This window comes from Penicillium paradoxum (genome assembly GCF_028828445.1).
Source record: "Penicillium paradoxum strain IBT 22861 chromosome Unknown utg000007l_segment0_segment0, whole genome shotgun sequence".
Taxonomy (NCBI): domain Eukaryota; kingdom Fungi; phylum Ascomycota; class Eurotiomycetes; order Eurotiales; family Aspergillaceae; genus Penicillium; species Penicillium paradoxum.
In genome coordinates, this window is record NW_026643185.1 from 6122616 (window position 1) to 6135981 (window position 13366).

The 13366-nt window shown below is 49.9% G+C and overlaps 4 protein-coding genes across 4 annotated transcripts; 1 reads left to right on the top strand and 3 right to left on the bottom strand.

Moving 5' to 3' along the window:
• Positions 1 to 472: 472 nt before the first annotated feature.
• Positions 473 to 1979, top strand: N7457_009741 (heme-dependent oxidative N-demethylase family protein; the record flags this gene model as incomplete). Its single annotated transcript, XM_057180784.1, has 5 exons — positions 473 to 680; positions 749 to 851; positions 903 to 955; positions 1018 to 1141; positions 1214 to 1979. 5 exons carry the CDS (start codon positions 473 to 475, stop codon positions 1977 to 1979), a joined length of 1254 nt encoding a protein of 417 aa, XP_057029170.1.
• Positions 1980 to 2238: 259 nt separating this feature from the next.
• Positions 2239 to 5643, bottom strand: N7457_009742 (Major facilitator superfamily domain general substrate transporter; the record flags this gene model as incomplete). Its single annotated transcript, XM_057180785.1, has 4 exons — positions 2239 to 3662; positions 3769 to 4212; positions 4590 to 4969; positions 5069 to 5643. The coding sequence occupies 4 exons, from the start codon at positions 5641 to 5643 to the stop codon at positions 2239 to 2241; spliced, it is 2823 nt and encodes a 940-aa protein (XP_057029171.1).
• Positions 5644 to 6195: 552 nt separating this feature from the next.
• N7457_009743 (MFS transporter) lies at positions 6196 to 8113 on the bottom strand (the record flags this gene model as incomplete). Its single annotated transcript, XM_057180786.1, has 2 exons — positions 6196 to 7650; positions 7748 to 8113. 2 exons carry the CDS (start codon positions 8111 to 8113, stop codon positions 6196 to 6198), a joined length of 1821 nt encoding a protein of 606 aa, XP_057029172.1.
• A 4242-nt stretch (positions 8114 to 12355) lies between these two features.
• On the bottom strand, positions 12356 to 13061 carry hhtA (histone H3). The gene is made up of 3 exons (XM_057180787.1): positions 12985 to 13061; positions 12728 to 12835; positions 12356 to 12652 (listed from the first exon to the last, which is right to left on the bottom strand). The coding sequence occupies exons 1-3, from the start codon at positions 13007 to 13009 to the stop codon at positions 12375 to 12377; spliced, it is 411 nt and encodes a 136-aa protein (XP_057029173.1). The 5' UTR covers positions 13010 to 13061; the 3' UTR covers positions 12356 to 12374.
• Between the last annotated feature and the right edge of the window lie 305 nt (positions 13062 to 13366).

A 13366-nucleotide genomic window follows, 5' to 3' on the forward strand; every position in this document is an offset into this window, starting at 1 on the left:
AGCTCTGATGGGCAGATAGCCCCTCGCCATGCCTCGCCAGGGACAAATCGCATCTTCAGCTGCCCAGCAATAGGTTCAATTACCCTCCAGCACATGCAGCGACGGATTCAACAGCTCGAAAAAGACGGTGCGGAGAACACTCTCTCCAATGCCTCTCCCCGCGACTCAATGAAGCCAACGCCACTGTCCCAAGCCGCACTCTATTGCTCAACTTACAAAGATAAGGGTTGATCTCGCATCGGATTGACAAGAAAGGCAGCTCGCAAGAGAAGACTATTCGATATTCCACTTTATATAGACTTGATAAAGGCGATCGGGGCCCACTTCATGTCCGCTATGTACTACATCGATGTACATACCTAGACCTTGTTCATCTTGATTTCTTCACTTTATATTGATTTTGCGGACTATGTAAAATTGATAGTGGTTTCTATATCGTCCTTGTTATCTTGAATCGAGATCTTCTGTCATCATGCCGGCGCTCGAATCCCTACGGGGAGCCATCTTATCCAATATCCCGACGAAAGAAGTCGTCGGCGCCTTTCTCGCTCTCAATCTCTGTGCATGTCTAGTTGTCTTGGTCTCGCGAAAATGGACCTTTGGCAAGACGGCCAGAGCTTCGAGCCCTGATCTTGAGAAGCCCGATACTGTGAAAGGCAAAGTCACCAGGCCTCCGGGTGGTAGGTACATGGATGGAAATACCATTTCAAGCCCAGACAAAACATACCTACTGACAGCCACTCTATAGAATGGACTCCATCTGAGTTCAAGCGGCCAACAGCGGCCCCATACCCCGAATGGGATGTCCATTCGACAAAGCCGATTCCCTATCGACCTTTTAGATATGGGCCGTAAGTTGAATCAACCTAGTGAGGATAGACTCATATATTGACTCCTGACAGAAAATACTTCATCACAATGGGTCTCAGAAGCATGAAATGGGACGAATGTATCGGTTAGTCTTCAATAATCAAAACATACTAGCATAACCTAACCTCATATCTCCCCACAACACAGAGCTCGACAACAACTATCTGAAATACCACGCAGACAAAGCCCGCCGCATCCAAGAGCGCGGCAGCAAAGGCTGCCACACAGCACCAGAAGCCATGGACGGAGCAATCGAGCTACTAGAAGAACTGTAAGTACCAGGAAAAGAAACACATGACCCCTCCATATCCAACGAACCCCAGTCTAACAACCCTCTCACCAGATGCGCCTACCTCCCGGAACGATACCCAAGCATGTTCACCAAGACCACCACGGGAATAATCAACAAAATCACCAACGAAACCTTCAACATAACCCAACGCCCCCTCCCCGAAGACCCAATGGCCACAGCCGCCCGACTAGTCCAAGACGACCTGGCCCTAATGTTCGAGCGCGCAGACGGCGAATACTACCTCCTAGCCGGTGCCATCCTGCTCGCGGGCTTCTGGCGCCTAAGCGACAAATTCGGCATGCGATTATCCGAAATCCACACGTCGGGCGACGTACCAGGATACAAAAGCAAGCTGGAGAAAGGCATGATGAATTTCTTCCGCCGACTTCGGCCCGAGGAGCCCGTTCTACGGAATAACTATTTCATCCAGGTGGATGATAACCTGGCGTGGTCGCATAGTATTGGGTCTGAGGATGCGGAGACGGTGTCGTGGAGTACGGCGGAGAAGAACCGCGCTATTGAGAATCACTTCTTTCGCTCGGAGAGGCAGTCGCTGAGGAGGTTGCCCAGGTCTGGGGCGGTGGTTTTTACGATTCGGACGTACTTTGAGCCGGTGACTGGGATTGTGGGGGAGGATTATGTGCCTGGGCGTTTGGCGGATGCGGTTCGGAGTTGGGGGGATGATGTTAGTCGGTATAAAGGGAAGGAGAAGTATCAGGATGTTTTGTTGGAGTTTTTGGATCGGAAGCATAAGGAGCAGGTTGAGGCTGGGTTGGAGGTTGAGAAGGAGGATGAAGTTAGGAGTTATCCTTTGTGAGGAAGCTATGGGGTTTATGAATGATGACTTTGGCTGTTGGATGTCTTTCGTGTCTATTCACTCAGTTAATCTTGATAATGGGAGGTACTTTGCATTTATACAGAGCTTGTAAATCGATCTTTCCTCGCTGTCCATAACAAGGTCGATCGCAGCTTTGGGCAGTTTCAAATGAACCCCATATGTCTGTATTCGCTGAACATGTACAAGAAGCGATATAATTAAACACATTACAACCCTCATGGCCAGACTTGGACTAGAATTATATGTCCGCCGACCCAGCTCTCTGGCCCCGTCCACGTCTCGCATAAGCCAACTCACGCTCCTGGCGCCAGGAGCATTCATCGCGGAACTCGCAAATTCGACATTTCCATGCGTCCATGATATCTACACCGCGGGGATCTCGCTGGCCATTCCACCAAGTCATCTGGTCGGTGAGGTAGGAAGTCAGGGTCGTCGGGTCGAAGAGGAATGATCGGCTTCCCAAAAGCTGTCTCTCTAGATCCTCGTTGGCGGTAGATGAGAGATATCTGGCTGTGAGCACAGGAGAGAGGAGAGTTGGGTATTCTTCCAAAAGCTCTGGCTGGGAGACAGATGGGATTGACGGTGCGATGGGTTGTGTTTCAAGAGAAGTTTCGGGGAGGAACGTGAGGCGCATTTGGTCTATCATGAGACTCCAAAGACGGGATAGGTTGTTGTGTGTCATGAGCATGCTGGTTGAGTCTTGACTGGCAGAAGGAGGACTCGCTTTCTGTTCAGACTCTTGTGAGGAGACAGCATCGAAGAACTGATCATTCAGTCCGCCAACCTCCGAGACAAATGCTTTTGTGAACGGACATTCAACGTCAAAGCCATATCGTGCAGCGAGGATATTAATGGTGACATCGTCACTCGTGATCAGTCGGTTGAGCATATGGTAGTAGAGTTGTAGCTGCAGAAGAGTCGGTCGGAACCCCGAGCTTTTCACAGTGGGTAACGAACGACTAGCCTTCGTTTTCACATCTGTCAAATAAATCCGGGGTAGATTATGAACAGCCGCAGGCAATTCCGGCTCAACAGCGCTCATTTCCTCAAATTGATTTTGTCCCAGATCCGAAAGCTTCATCCCGCCCTGCGAAGAGGACAGCAAATAATCCGACAAGGACATCTGATACTCCGGCAGTGCAGCGCGTGATGCTACAGCGTCCGCATAATATCCAGCAGCAGTAGCCTCAAGCTCCGAGTCCGGACATTCATAGGATAACTGATCAATAACACCATTGACAATCTCCCCGTCGACAACGCCCCAAACCTCCAGCTCGCGCGTGATACCGTACTCGCGCAGCATCCGCAATCCTTGGATGACATTCCAAATCCTGAGACCCCACGCATCCTCTTTGGTCGTGATTTCCACGGGGACAGTAGTGTAGATCTCATCCTCGAGCGTCTTGTGCATGGAGCTCCCCTTCTTCATAGCAGGAGTCCTCCTCTTGCGCCCATGTTTGGTCAACGTATACCAGTACTGCAGCTCGCACCACGCAGGCGAAACCAAGTCCGTCACTGAAAACGCTTTATTAGGTGCTCGTCGAAACCGTTCGACAGGGGATCGAGTATCGACTGCATTGGATTGTCGCGTCCATTCGAGCTCACGGGCTGCGTTGCGCTCGCGCTCTTTTTCTCGACCCTCCGTTGAATTAGAGTGCTCGACTAAACGCTTCGGATAATATGTCGTCAGCTCAATTCAGGACTAACACGATGAAATCCATTGATAAGATTGGACCAAATGGGGAATAGTTCAGATGGAAAAGCATACCAGACGGGCTGGACCTGTTGCTGTTGCTGTTGCCAGCATGCGGACTCGATCTCCCCATAGCACTCGGATTCCATCTGACCGCCGGGCCTGGTCGAGGCTGCGACTGCCGCCATGGCGAGAGAGGCCCTTCCCGGCCAAGCACCTTAGGCAGCCGAACGACCGGTGGCTCAATGCCATCCTCGATATCCGCGACGAGGGCCGCTAGGACTGTTGGTTGTAGAGACTCGAGTTCGGCGAGTTCGGGGGATTTTGGCGCGGTTATACGTTCAATGGGCGTTGGAGTCGAGGTCCAGGTCGGTGTCGAGGTGGCGGCGTCGGTCGCGTGTTCCGCTACGGCTTTGCTGAGTAGGTTGTTCAGCAGGTCCTCTTCGTCTGGCGTGAAGTCGGATCCATAGTCGCTGGAGTCGAGATCCTCAATTCTCTCTGGGCAGGACATGCCTGCGACTGGAGGGGATCATGTTCTGTTCTGGGGAGTGTTGTTCTAGATTTGCGTCATATGGCGATCGGCGTTAAGAATCCCGTTGTTCCTACTGGCTGACCACTCATTTGGGAATTGTATGGAGATGGGCATAGAATGACAGACAATATAAGAGACCTTGAAGTCTGGATCTCATGAATTGCTCTTGATATCTCATGCATCGCTCAGAAGCCAGAAAAGAAAGAGAAGAACCAAAAAAACGTGCCCAACGCCGAGATTCCGCTGTAATCTATGAATCTATACAAAATCCCATCACCTTCAACTGTACTTTTTATCTATGTATCATGAATTCATGCAGTCCCAACAGAGACCATGTTCCCTCCAGAAACACCATGGAACGCACCAGAACCCATTCCCTCCGCGGCAGCAAGCGCCTCAGCAGCAGCAACCTCCTTCGCCGCTTTCTGATTCAACCAGCTCAGATAAGTCTGCCAGCCAACCGCCACGCAGCCAGAGAAGACATTCCGGAACTGCGCTGGCACGTACATAAAGCTAAACGCAGTAACAACCGGCCAGAGCTTGACACTGTTCGTGACACTGACAGGGAGAGCCTTCTTGAGACGCTCCCAGGTTTCCTCGAGCGTCGCACCCGCCAGAAGCGACTGCATACTGAAAAAGTACGTATTGAACACAGGAGTGAAGCAAGTCTGCTGTACCACGACTTTAGTCAAGATAGAGAGGAACTTGCTTGGGTAGTTGAAGTGATTGCCGAGGAACATGAACCTGGGCGAAGATGTCAGTACCAGACAAGGATATAAATTCACAATAAACATCTAAAATCCATGGATCGTATGAATCCACTCCTGCATTGGAGGCACGTACCAGTTGTAAGAAGGAATGCTCGATCCAGCTCCGACACATAAGTGCCGAAGAGTTCGCAACGGATCATATCCAGCACTGACAGTCTCACCCCCTCCTTGCGCATCATTACCATCTTCCTTCGCAGGCGCAGGAACTTCGGAGGGGAAGAACATCTGCGCGCTCAGATCGCCGCATAGATAGATGACAATCGCGCTCCAGAACTGCGTCGTGTATGGCTTGCGCTCCTGCACGCGCGCATACCATCGTCCAAATGTCCCGATCGGACTGGCTTTGATCACATCGCGGAATCCACGACTGCGTAGCAGTGTGGCTGGTGCTCCGGCGGCAGTAGCAACGGCGGGGATGGTGTCTGGTGGCCTCGATGGACCTGAGGAGGTTGACTGGTGCGAAAATTGTTGTGAATGTGGAGGTGTGGATTTACACTCGGAGGCTTTCCTTTCCGCAGGATTGGACTTGTGCCGGCGTTGTGGGCGTGCTCGGCGCAATACCTGGGGTTGGGATCTGGGGGTTATCGGTCGGCGGAGGATGGTTGTGGGTAAGCTCGAGGCCCTGGGTGCAAGACTGTTGAGGTTCATATCCAATACCGCATCTATGTGCACAAACTGAGAATGGACGAAAGAAATAGAAAACAGAAACAGAAACCAAATGAGCGTGACGAGGAGCAATGGCAAAAAGTCGAGAATCTGACCTCGGAGTTGTGGCGATAAGAGTCATCCGAAAAGCGGGTGAAAACAGTGCCGGGTACAGGTTCCGATGGCGTTGGTTAGAGATGAGTGAGCTAAACGGATATATTCTAATGATCTTGATATAATACCTAAGAGTCTGTGGTATAGTGACATGAATTGAGAAGTCATATTTGCTATAAAAAAAAGACAAGAAACAAAACACGAACTCCAGCTCTAAGGTAATGCATCCATCCCATAAAAACATTAGTCGGAGGTCGACATGGTATAAACAGGTATCAGTCCAAACATAAACGTAACACATGCAAGAAGGAAGCTTTTTTAGACATGGGGGGGGAGGAAATAGAAACTATGATTAGAGCAACACAGGCGTGTATGAATAAACAACCCGGTCGAGAGATAATAGGGGTCGGAGGAAGTATAGCCAAGCTGCTCAGCAGCCATCTATGGCTTGAAAGATTCACGAGTATTAACACGGTCAACATCGTAGGGGTTTCCCTCGTAGGTAACCGTGCGAGCTAGCGAGGCACCAGTGCGGTTTGAAGCGACAGATTGCCTACGGCTGCGAGTACGCTCGGCAGCGAGCGGTTCACCAACGCCATCCTCGGATTCGCTAGAGATCGAGCCGGCGGGCGCGGGAGCCTCAGTGCGGTCGTATTCCACCTTCTCGTCCGGCACCGGCGCCGTACTAAACTGCTCCTGGATCTTGCGCATGAAAGCCTCGGACTGGGCGGCGAACTTGCAGCGGGCGCGAATCGCAGGCCCGTACTTGTAGAACAAGAATGGGAAGGGGACACAGGCGAGAGCCAAGAAGGCCGGGATCGAGGAAGCCCAGTGAATTCCAAGGTCATTGTACATGTATGTGGTGAAGAGGGGGAAAACGGCACCGAAGAGGGAACGGATGACGGAGTTGGCAGCCAGAACGGAGGCGGCGAAAATGGTGTAGGCGTCAATAAGATAGTTCAGGATGCTGAGGAAAACGAGGACCATTCCAAAGCCGAAGGGAACGCCGGCTGCGATGCTGACCATGAAGTGGATGGAGGGATAGTTGGTCCATGCGAACCAAAACAGGCCAATTGGGACCGCAACGGATGCGATGAGACATGGTGGAAGACGTGCCTCCGGGGGTGCGAAGCCCTGGTGTTTTTCGGATACCTTAACATAGCGCTTGTTATCCCAGATAGAATAGGCAACAGCTATTATCATGCCAATCATAATACCGAGGAAAGCGAGGCCGCCTATACCCTGGTTCCAGCCACGCGACTGCTGATAGACAATAGGGAAGGCAGCGAACATCATATACAAGGTACCGTAGATGATAGCCATGTAAAGAGACAGCAAAAAGACGATAGGCTCGCGGAATAGGAGGATCCAAGGGCGAGAGAGAGACAGCTTGAACGACTCCTTAAGGGTGACCTTGCCTTGGTCGACCTCAATCTTACTGCGATAGACCTTGCCCGTCAACTTCGACAATCTCTCCGCACGGCGGCGGAGAAGCACAGGCGCATAGGTCTCGGGAATCAGCAGAGAGCCTATGATCCAAACTGCTCCAGAGAAAGCAGCAAGGTAACCCATGACCCATCGCCAGCCGCCAGCACTCATGCCGATGAATCCACCAGTGATGGGGCCCAGAATAGGGCCGAGGAAAGGTGCGGCAGCAAACAGACTCGTGGCGATACCTCGTTGCTTCGCAGAGAACATATCGGCAATCACACCACCAGCGTTGGTCAAAGGCGAGGAACCGAAGGAACCGGCAAAGAATCGAAGGATGATTAGGGTCCAGGCATTTTGAGAGCCAGCAACACCAGCATTGAAAGCTGTGAGGGCAGCGTATGTAGTGATGAACAGAATTTGGCGACCAAACAGCTCACTCAGTGGAGCCCAGAGCAACGGTCCAATCTACAGTTCAAGCAAAGAATGTTAGAGATCATACACCACGAACTGTACCAGCTCCAGGCCAAAAACCAAGAGCTTATCTAGAGAGTCGATGACTTACCGCGAAACCGAGCACAAACAGCGAGACACCCAAAGTGGCGACTTCCTGTCCGATTTTGAACTCCACCATGATCTCTCGAAGACCACCGGTGTAGGCAGATGATACCAATGCAACGGCCAAGGTTGCGATGGCAACCAACAGGGTAAACGTCCACTTCTTGGCCTCACTCCAATTCATGGGATTGCGAGGGTCATCGGGAATCCATGTTACTACGAAAGGATCCTCATCCGTTCCTGAGCCGGGGTAGGTATGGTCGATAATCTCTTGGGTGACGACACCCTGATCCGAGACCAAGCGCCAGTAGGGGATTTTTGTTGGGGCAGAAGGCTCGATCTTTTCCGAGGCCTGTTCCATATCCGCTGCCATGGTGGGCAGGTGATGTGTTGGGATTGCGAGTATTCCAAGTTCGTGCGTCAATTGTCAATTAAGGTGAAATGGAGCTTGATTATGTGTGGGTTCCTGAGGCTCCGCTTGCGGGGATAGCAAGAGGGGAGCACAGGGGCAGATATCGATTAGGTATATGGGAGGTGGAAATGAAGAATCGGAGGTAAAATTCAGCAGGAACCTCCACTTATATAAAAGAGTTTGCTCTCAGATTTTTAGCGTGGGTTGCATAGCTCATATTGATCTCATGCTATGCAGGTTTAAGAGTGAATAAAGAAAAATGAGAAAGGTGACAAGTGGGCAATGGGTGGGGACGGATGCGGACGTCTGCCCCGATGCAGATATAAGCCCTATCAGGATTATTCATCTTTCGCCTTACTCCGTACAGGCTTTCAAGGTTGGAGAAGTCTGTTCTATTGCTATGATGGTACTCCGTATAATTCGCAAGTTGTCTACGTAGGCGTCTACGTAGACGTCTACGTAGACACCGAGGTATTCATCGCGGTAGATGCTGCTAACAGAAGCCGGAGGCAAATCGAATGCAAACTGTAGCCACGTTTTCGCGCGTGACTTGGGCGGAGAAAAAAAAGCTTCGTGCCAAGCCACCCGGCTATGCGGCATCGCTTCCATTGGCTCGGCGTTAGGATAAACCCAAGTTCCGTGCTGAAGTAATATCAGTTCCCACTCTATCTCCACCGTCTAGACTTATGGGGGATATGGTGTCAGGGATATACCTAAGTCACTAACCCCCTTTTATTAAAGATCGGGAGGTTTTAGATTTCATTTTCTGATTTTTTGTACCTCTCGCTCTAGTTCTGGTAGGTAGAGCGTGTGGATCATAGAGTAGGTGAGATATCAAGGTAAAAAAAAAGATGCAAAGAAAATTCCAAACTGATGTAGCTCTCGGCGGGGCCGTGCATCAATTCTGGGCCCATGTTTGACGTTCCACCTCGGAGTCGGTAACTTGCCGACTCGGGAAGCTCCATATCGCATTATGGGGTCTGAGAATACTCCGTAGATATCTTGTAGATCGACCTAGAGTCCTCCATCTCCAACATACACAGATCTCACAAAGCTTCTATATCAGAGGTATCTCCGGTGCACGTACCCCATACCCCGTTCCCTAAGGGTTTACCCACCTTATGGCCGGCTAAACTCCATGTGTACACAGATATGTACTGCGTACTCTGCACACCGACCCAACTTATGCAGCCTTGAAATGATTGATCATTAGAATATCGGTGCCTAAATATAAATTGCACCATATGCTTATTCACTCGAACTCCGTAGATACCCGGAGCCATTGATGTCATCCTTCCCCTTCTTCTCCTGGCTGACTCCATGATTGACTCCAGATCACCACCTCGCCCCTCGCCCCGGATATATAATCAAATTACAATTAGGAATAGATACCAATGACATCCCTCTTTCCCAAATTAGCGCCGTGGTTACTCCGAGATTGTAAGCAATGCAGTTATATCCATGTACCCATGGATATATTTAGATACATGAGTCATGGAAGATTAGGATCAATGTCAATATAGTTTCAAGCATTAACGGGAGGATCCCATGTGAAGCCTGGGCCACCGCGCCCACAAGCCACGCAAACCAGACCACAAAGGGAATAGATCTTCACGGCCATTCTTCGCTATGATAAACCTGCCTGCCACACATCAAGGTGGCTTATAGAGGAAGATTTCTCAATGAATCGAGGAACGCGACGCCTTATTGTTTAATGTCCGTTGGAACATGGGTGTAGCCCGTGTTCCTCCGACCTCCCATGGGGTATAGGGATATGCTAAGCAATGGAATTATTATGTTATTCTGTACAGAAGTACGCCCATAGAAAGCAACCCATCCATGATAATATGGGAGGATGGCCAGTTGTCTGTCCTCCTTTCTCTGCCGTATAAGATGGTTAGACCCAGTTTCCGATTCGAGAGTTCCCAGGCTGCCCGTGTGTGCTTCTTCCAGGGATTGCCATGTCCCCGTTTCTGAATGTGAGCCACTCTCTAGGGCCGGCCGTCTTTCGCGGCCGTTGGCTAATAGAAAGCGACGCCTTGGTCAAGTAAAAGGCACATATCTTGTAGATACTACATCCAAGATTACCTCTGCACCCTGCATGCTCTATCTTTGGATAAGAGCCTTTCATTTGTAAACTTCCGAGGCCCTGTGAGAAGATTTTGAGCATGGTAGAGGATTTTTATTCCATGTACTAGGAGTCCCAGTGCCTCTAAAATTGAAAATTTCTAGTATGCCAAATGCATAGTACCTCCCGGTTAATCGGGCCCACTCCCAACGAACAATGTATTTTTGCTCTCTCAAGCTGGTCGTCACCTGCACTAATTCCACGGCGTAAGCTAGAATTTTCCATCGAAGCTTGGTGCCTTCGTTTTCGCCTCAGGCCGGCAGCCGTCAGATGGACCCACTAGAAGTAGATACATTCACTAGGACAAGATATAGCATTGATCTTGGTACCAAAGAGATGAAATACGCGTCAACTTATATCAATCGATTCATCTTAGTTTTAGTTACCAAATTCTGCAATCTCAATACTTTTTAGTCCGGTTTGGTGGTAGGATCAAGGAAACAAAGTACGCGTTCAAGTCACTCCGTCCCCACAGTGAATCCGCGTGGCATCGACAATCTTGACACCTGCGATACAAGGCCAATATAGCCCTATCATCCAACTGGACTCTAACCTCACAAATACACGTACAGCGTATGTACAGAGTACCCCGTACTCAGCCTTGTTTCGCTTGTCCGGATATAGACAGGTTGGTATGTAATCTACTGGAGAATCTATAAATGAAGTATAAAATTGCCAACCCTGCATTATGATTCTAGAAAATACCCCGGTTACCTCTAGGTAATCACAGAGTCAGCAAATCATATCTCTACAAGTACCAGGAATGGCAATATATTCCAAGTTTTTGGTTTGATCTGATCTTTTCTTTGATCCAATCCTTTGTTCTCTACACTTTGGGGTGTGATCATCTGATATTCGATTCGATTTCTCAATGGATTTGGGTGGTTCTCGTCCTTCCAGGACCTGTTGAATAGGAAGCAATGAGTCATTCTGATATTCTAGCGAAGGCAGCCAGTGCTCATGACATGTTGATCTCATTGTGACTCGATCCCAGCCCAGTCATGATATGACTTGCAGCAGGGTTCTTCAGTGGCGATCAAATTCTAGATGTCGGGATATTCACAATTCGGCGAGAGGGTCTACAATGTCGTGTGCGAGTATAAACTGGATAGAAAGTCCGAGCTCAACCGTTTCATTGTATTCCGGAGTATGATTGGGGGGTCTTCTAGTCGTGGTCGTTTCTTTGGATCACGGTTGAGTCAAGGTGATCTCATATCGAGTGTCTGCCAAGCTGGGATCGAGGGCAGGTTCGGGTGGCGATCGACTTTGCAAATCCCAGCCCAAGCAGGTATTCACGTTCTACTCGCCGGTTTTCCAAGTGGTCAGATGTAAATACTGCAAAATATCACAATTTCGAGTGTAAATTTGTTACTTGGTTTGTTACAGTCTAATTATAGCCTCGGACTTGAGCAAAGGACGACCTCTTGTAAGGCTCGTTCCACGTTGTGTAATTGGGGGGAAACCTTCCGGGGACATTCGGAGTAAACTGGAGTGTCACGGGGTTTCTTCTTGACGAGAAACGAAACTTGGCCCAATTGATGGGTCTGGCCATTTCTTGGGCTTAAAGTGGTTTTGCCCGTGTTTTTACCAAACAAGTTCGGTTGAGCAATGGTGTGGTCGCCAATTTGTATAGGTTGCAAGGGTAAAGTCGCGACTGTACCGTGGGCAGAACAAACACAAACGAGCAAGACACGAGCCCACCCACTCTCCAGAGGAGCACAGGCAGGACAACAGTCAAACGCGTCTTTTCGCGTTTGTCACAACAAACTACTCTGTGCCTCGAAAAGACTCTAAAATTTACAAGGAAGAAAAGAAGTTGAATCATAGAAGACTGCATTAAGAAGTCTTGTCATGAGATGATGCGCGCTAAGGCATCATGTTAAGGGAGCCCCATAATGTACATGCCCATGACTGATCCATCAATCGATGGTGAGCAGTAGCATCGATAAAAAAGCAAAATTGCGAAGCAACCCGGTTCCGAAACCCATTGATATTTGAAAGCAAACCCATCATGTATCGCCAGTAGTCATGATAAAAAGATAAAAACAAACCCCTGATCGCCTTTCAGAAAACCAGCTCTTTCAAAGAGGAAAATTAAGAGCGCTCGCCACGGAGACGACGGGCCAGCTGGATGTCCTTGGACTGGATGGTGACACGCTTGGCGTGGATGGCGCACAGGTTGGTGTCCTCGAAGAGAGAGACGAGGTAGGCCTCAACGGACTCCTGGAGAGCACCGATGGCAGAGGACTGGAAGCGGAGATCGGACTTGAAATCCTGGGCGATCTCACGAACCAGACGCTGGAAGGGGAGCTTGCGGATCAGGAGCTCAGTGGACTTCTGGTAGCGACGGATCTCACGGAGAGCGACGGTACCTATTCATAGATTGTTAGAAGATGTTCGAGAACATAGTGTGGCGTTGCCATTCAATGACATGAGATGAGACTTACCGGGCTTGTAGCGGTGGGGCTTCTTGACACCTCCGGTAGAAGGAGCGGCCTTGCGGGCGGCCTTGGAAGCGAGCTGCTTACGGGGAGCCTTGCCACCAGTGGACTTACCTATTTGAGACAGTTAGCACTCTGTTCTGAAGGAACTTCGCGTCAACGCGTCACTCGCCTTCCCCCTCAACGCGGACACCTGATAATTCAGGTGTCGACGATGCGGTAGAGCGGCGAGTGAATAAAAGAGGAGATATGTATAAACTTACGGGCAGTCTGCTTGGTACGAGCCATCTTAGATGATAGACTTGATGAAAAATGTGGTTTTGTTGATGGAAAGTCGGTTGGCGGAGAATGGATGAGAAAGGGAAGAGAGAGGAGGGTGGGGGAAGGCTATTTGTAGGAAACGGGAAAGGGCGGACTGATCTGGACGGGAACCACGAATCAGGGGAAGTAAGCCCATCAGGAATCAGGGCGTAGGGACTCTGCGTAGCGCGTAGCCCAGAGACTGATTTGCGGTGAGTGCTGATTGGCCAAACTGGATCAAAGTCCTGGTACTGCCAACTAAGCGAGTGGTGAGCCAATGACAGGGCAGGATCACGGAGTATAGAATGCAAGACCCTCGAATTCTTGATCTTGCAACCAGCCTCC

Coding starts and splice junctions, on each gene's coding strand:
- hhtA (XM_057180787.1), bottom strand. CDS start 13,009: ATGGCTCGTACCAAGCAGACTGCCC. Junction 12,836..12,984: donor TCGTACCAAGCAGACTGCCC/GTAAGTTTATAC, acceptor TGTCTCAAATAG/GTAAGTCCACTGGTGGCAAG. Junction 12,653..12,727: donor GCCCCACCGCTACAAGCCCG/GTAAGTCTCATC, acceptor ATCTATGAATAG/GTACCGTCGCTCTCCGTGAG.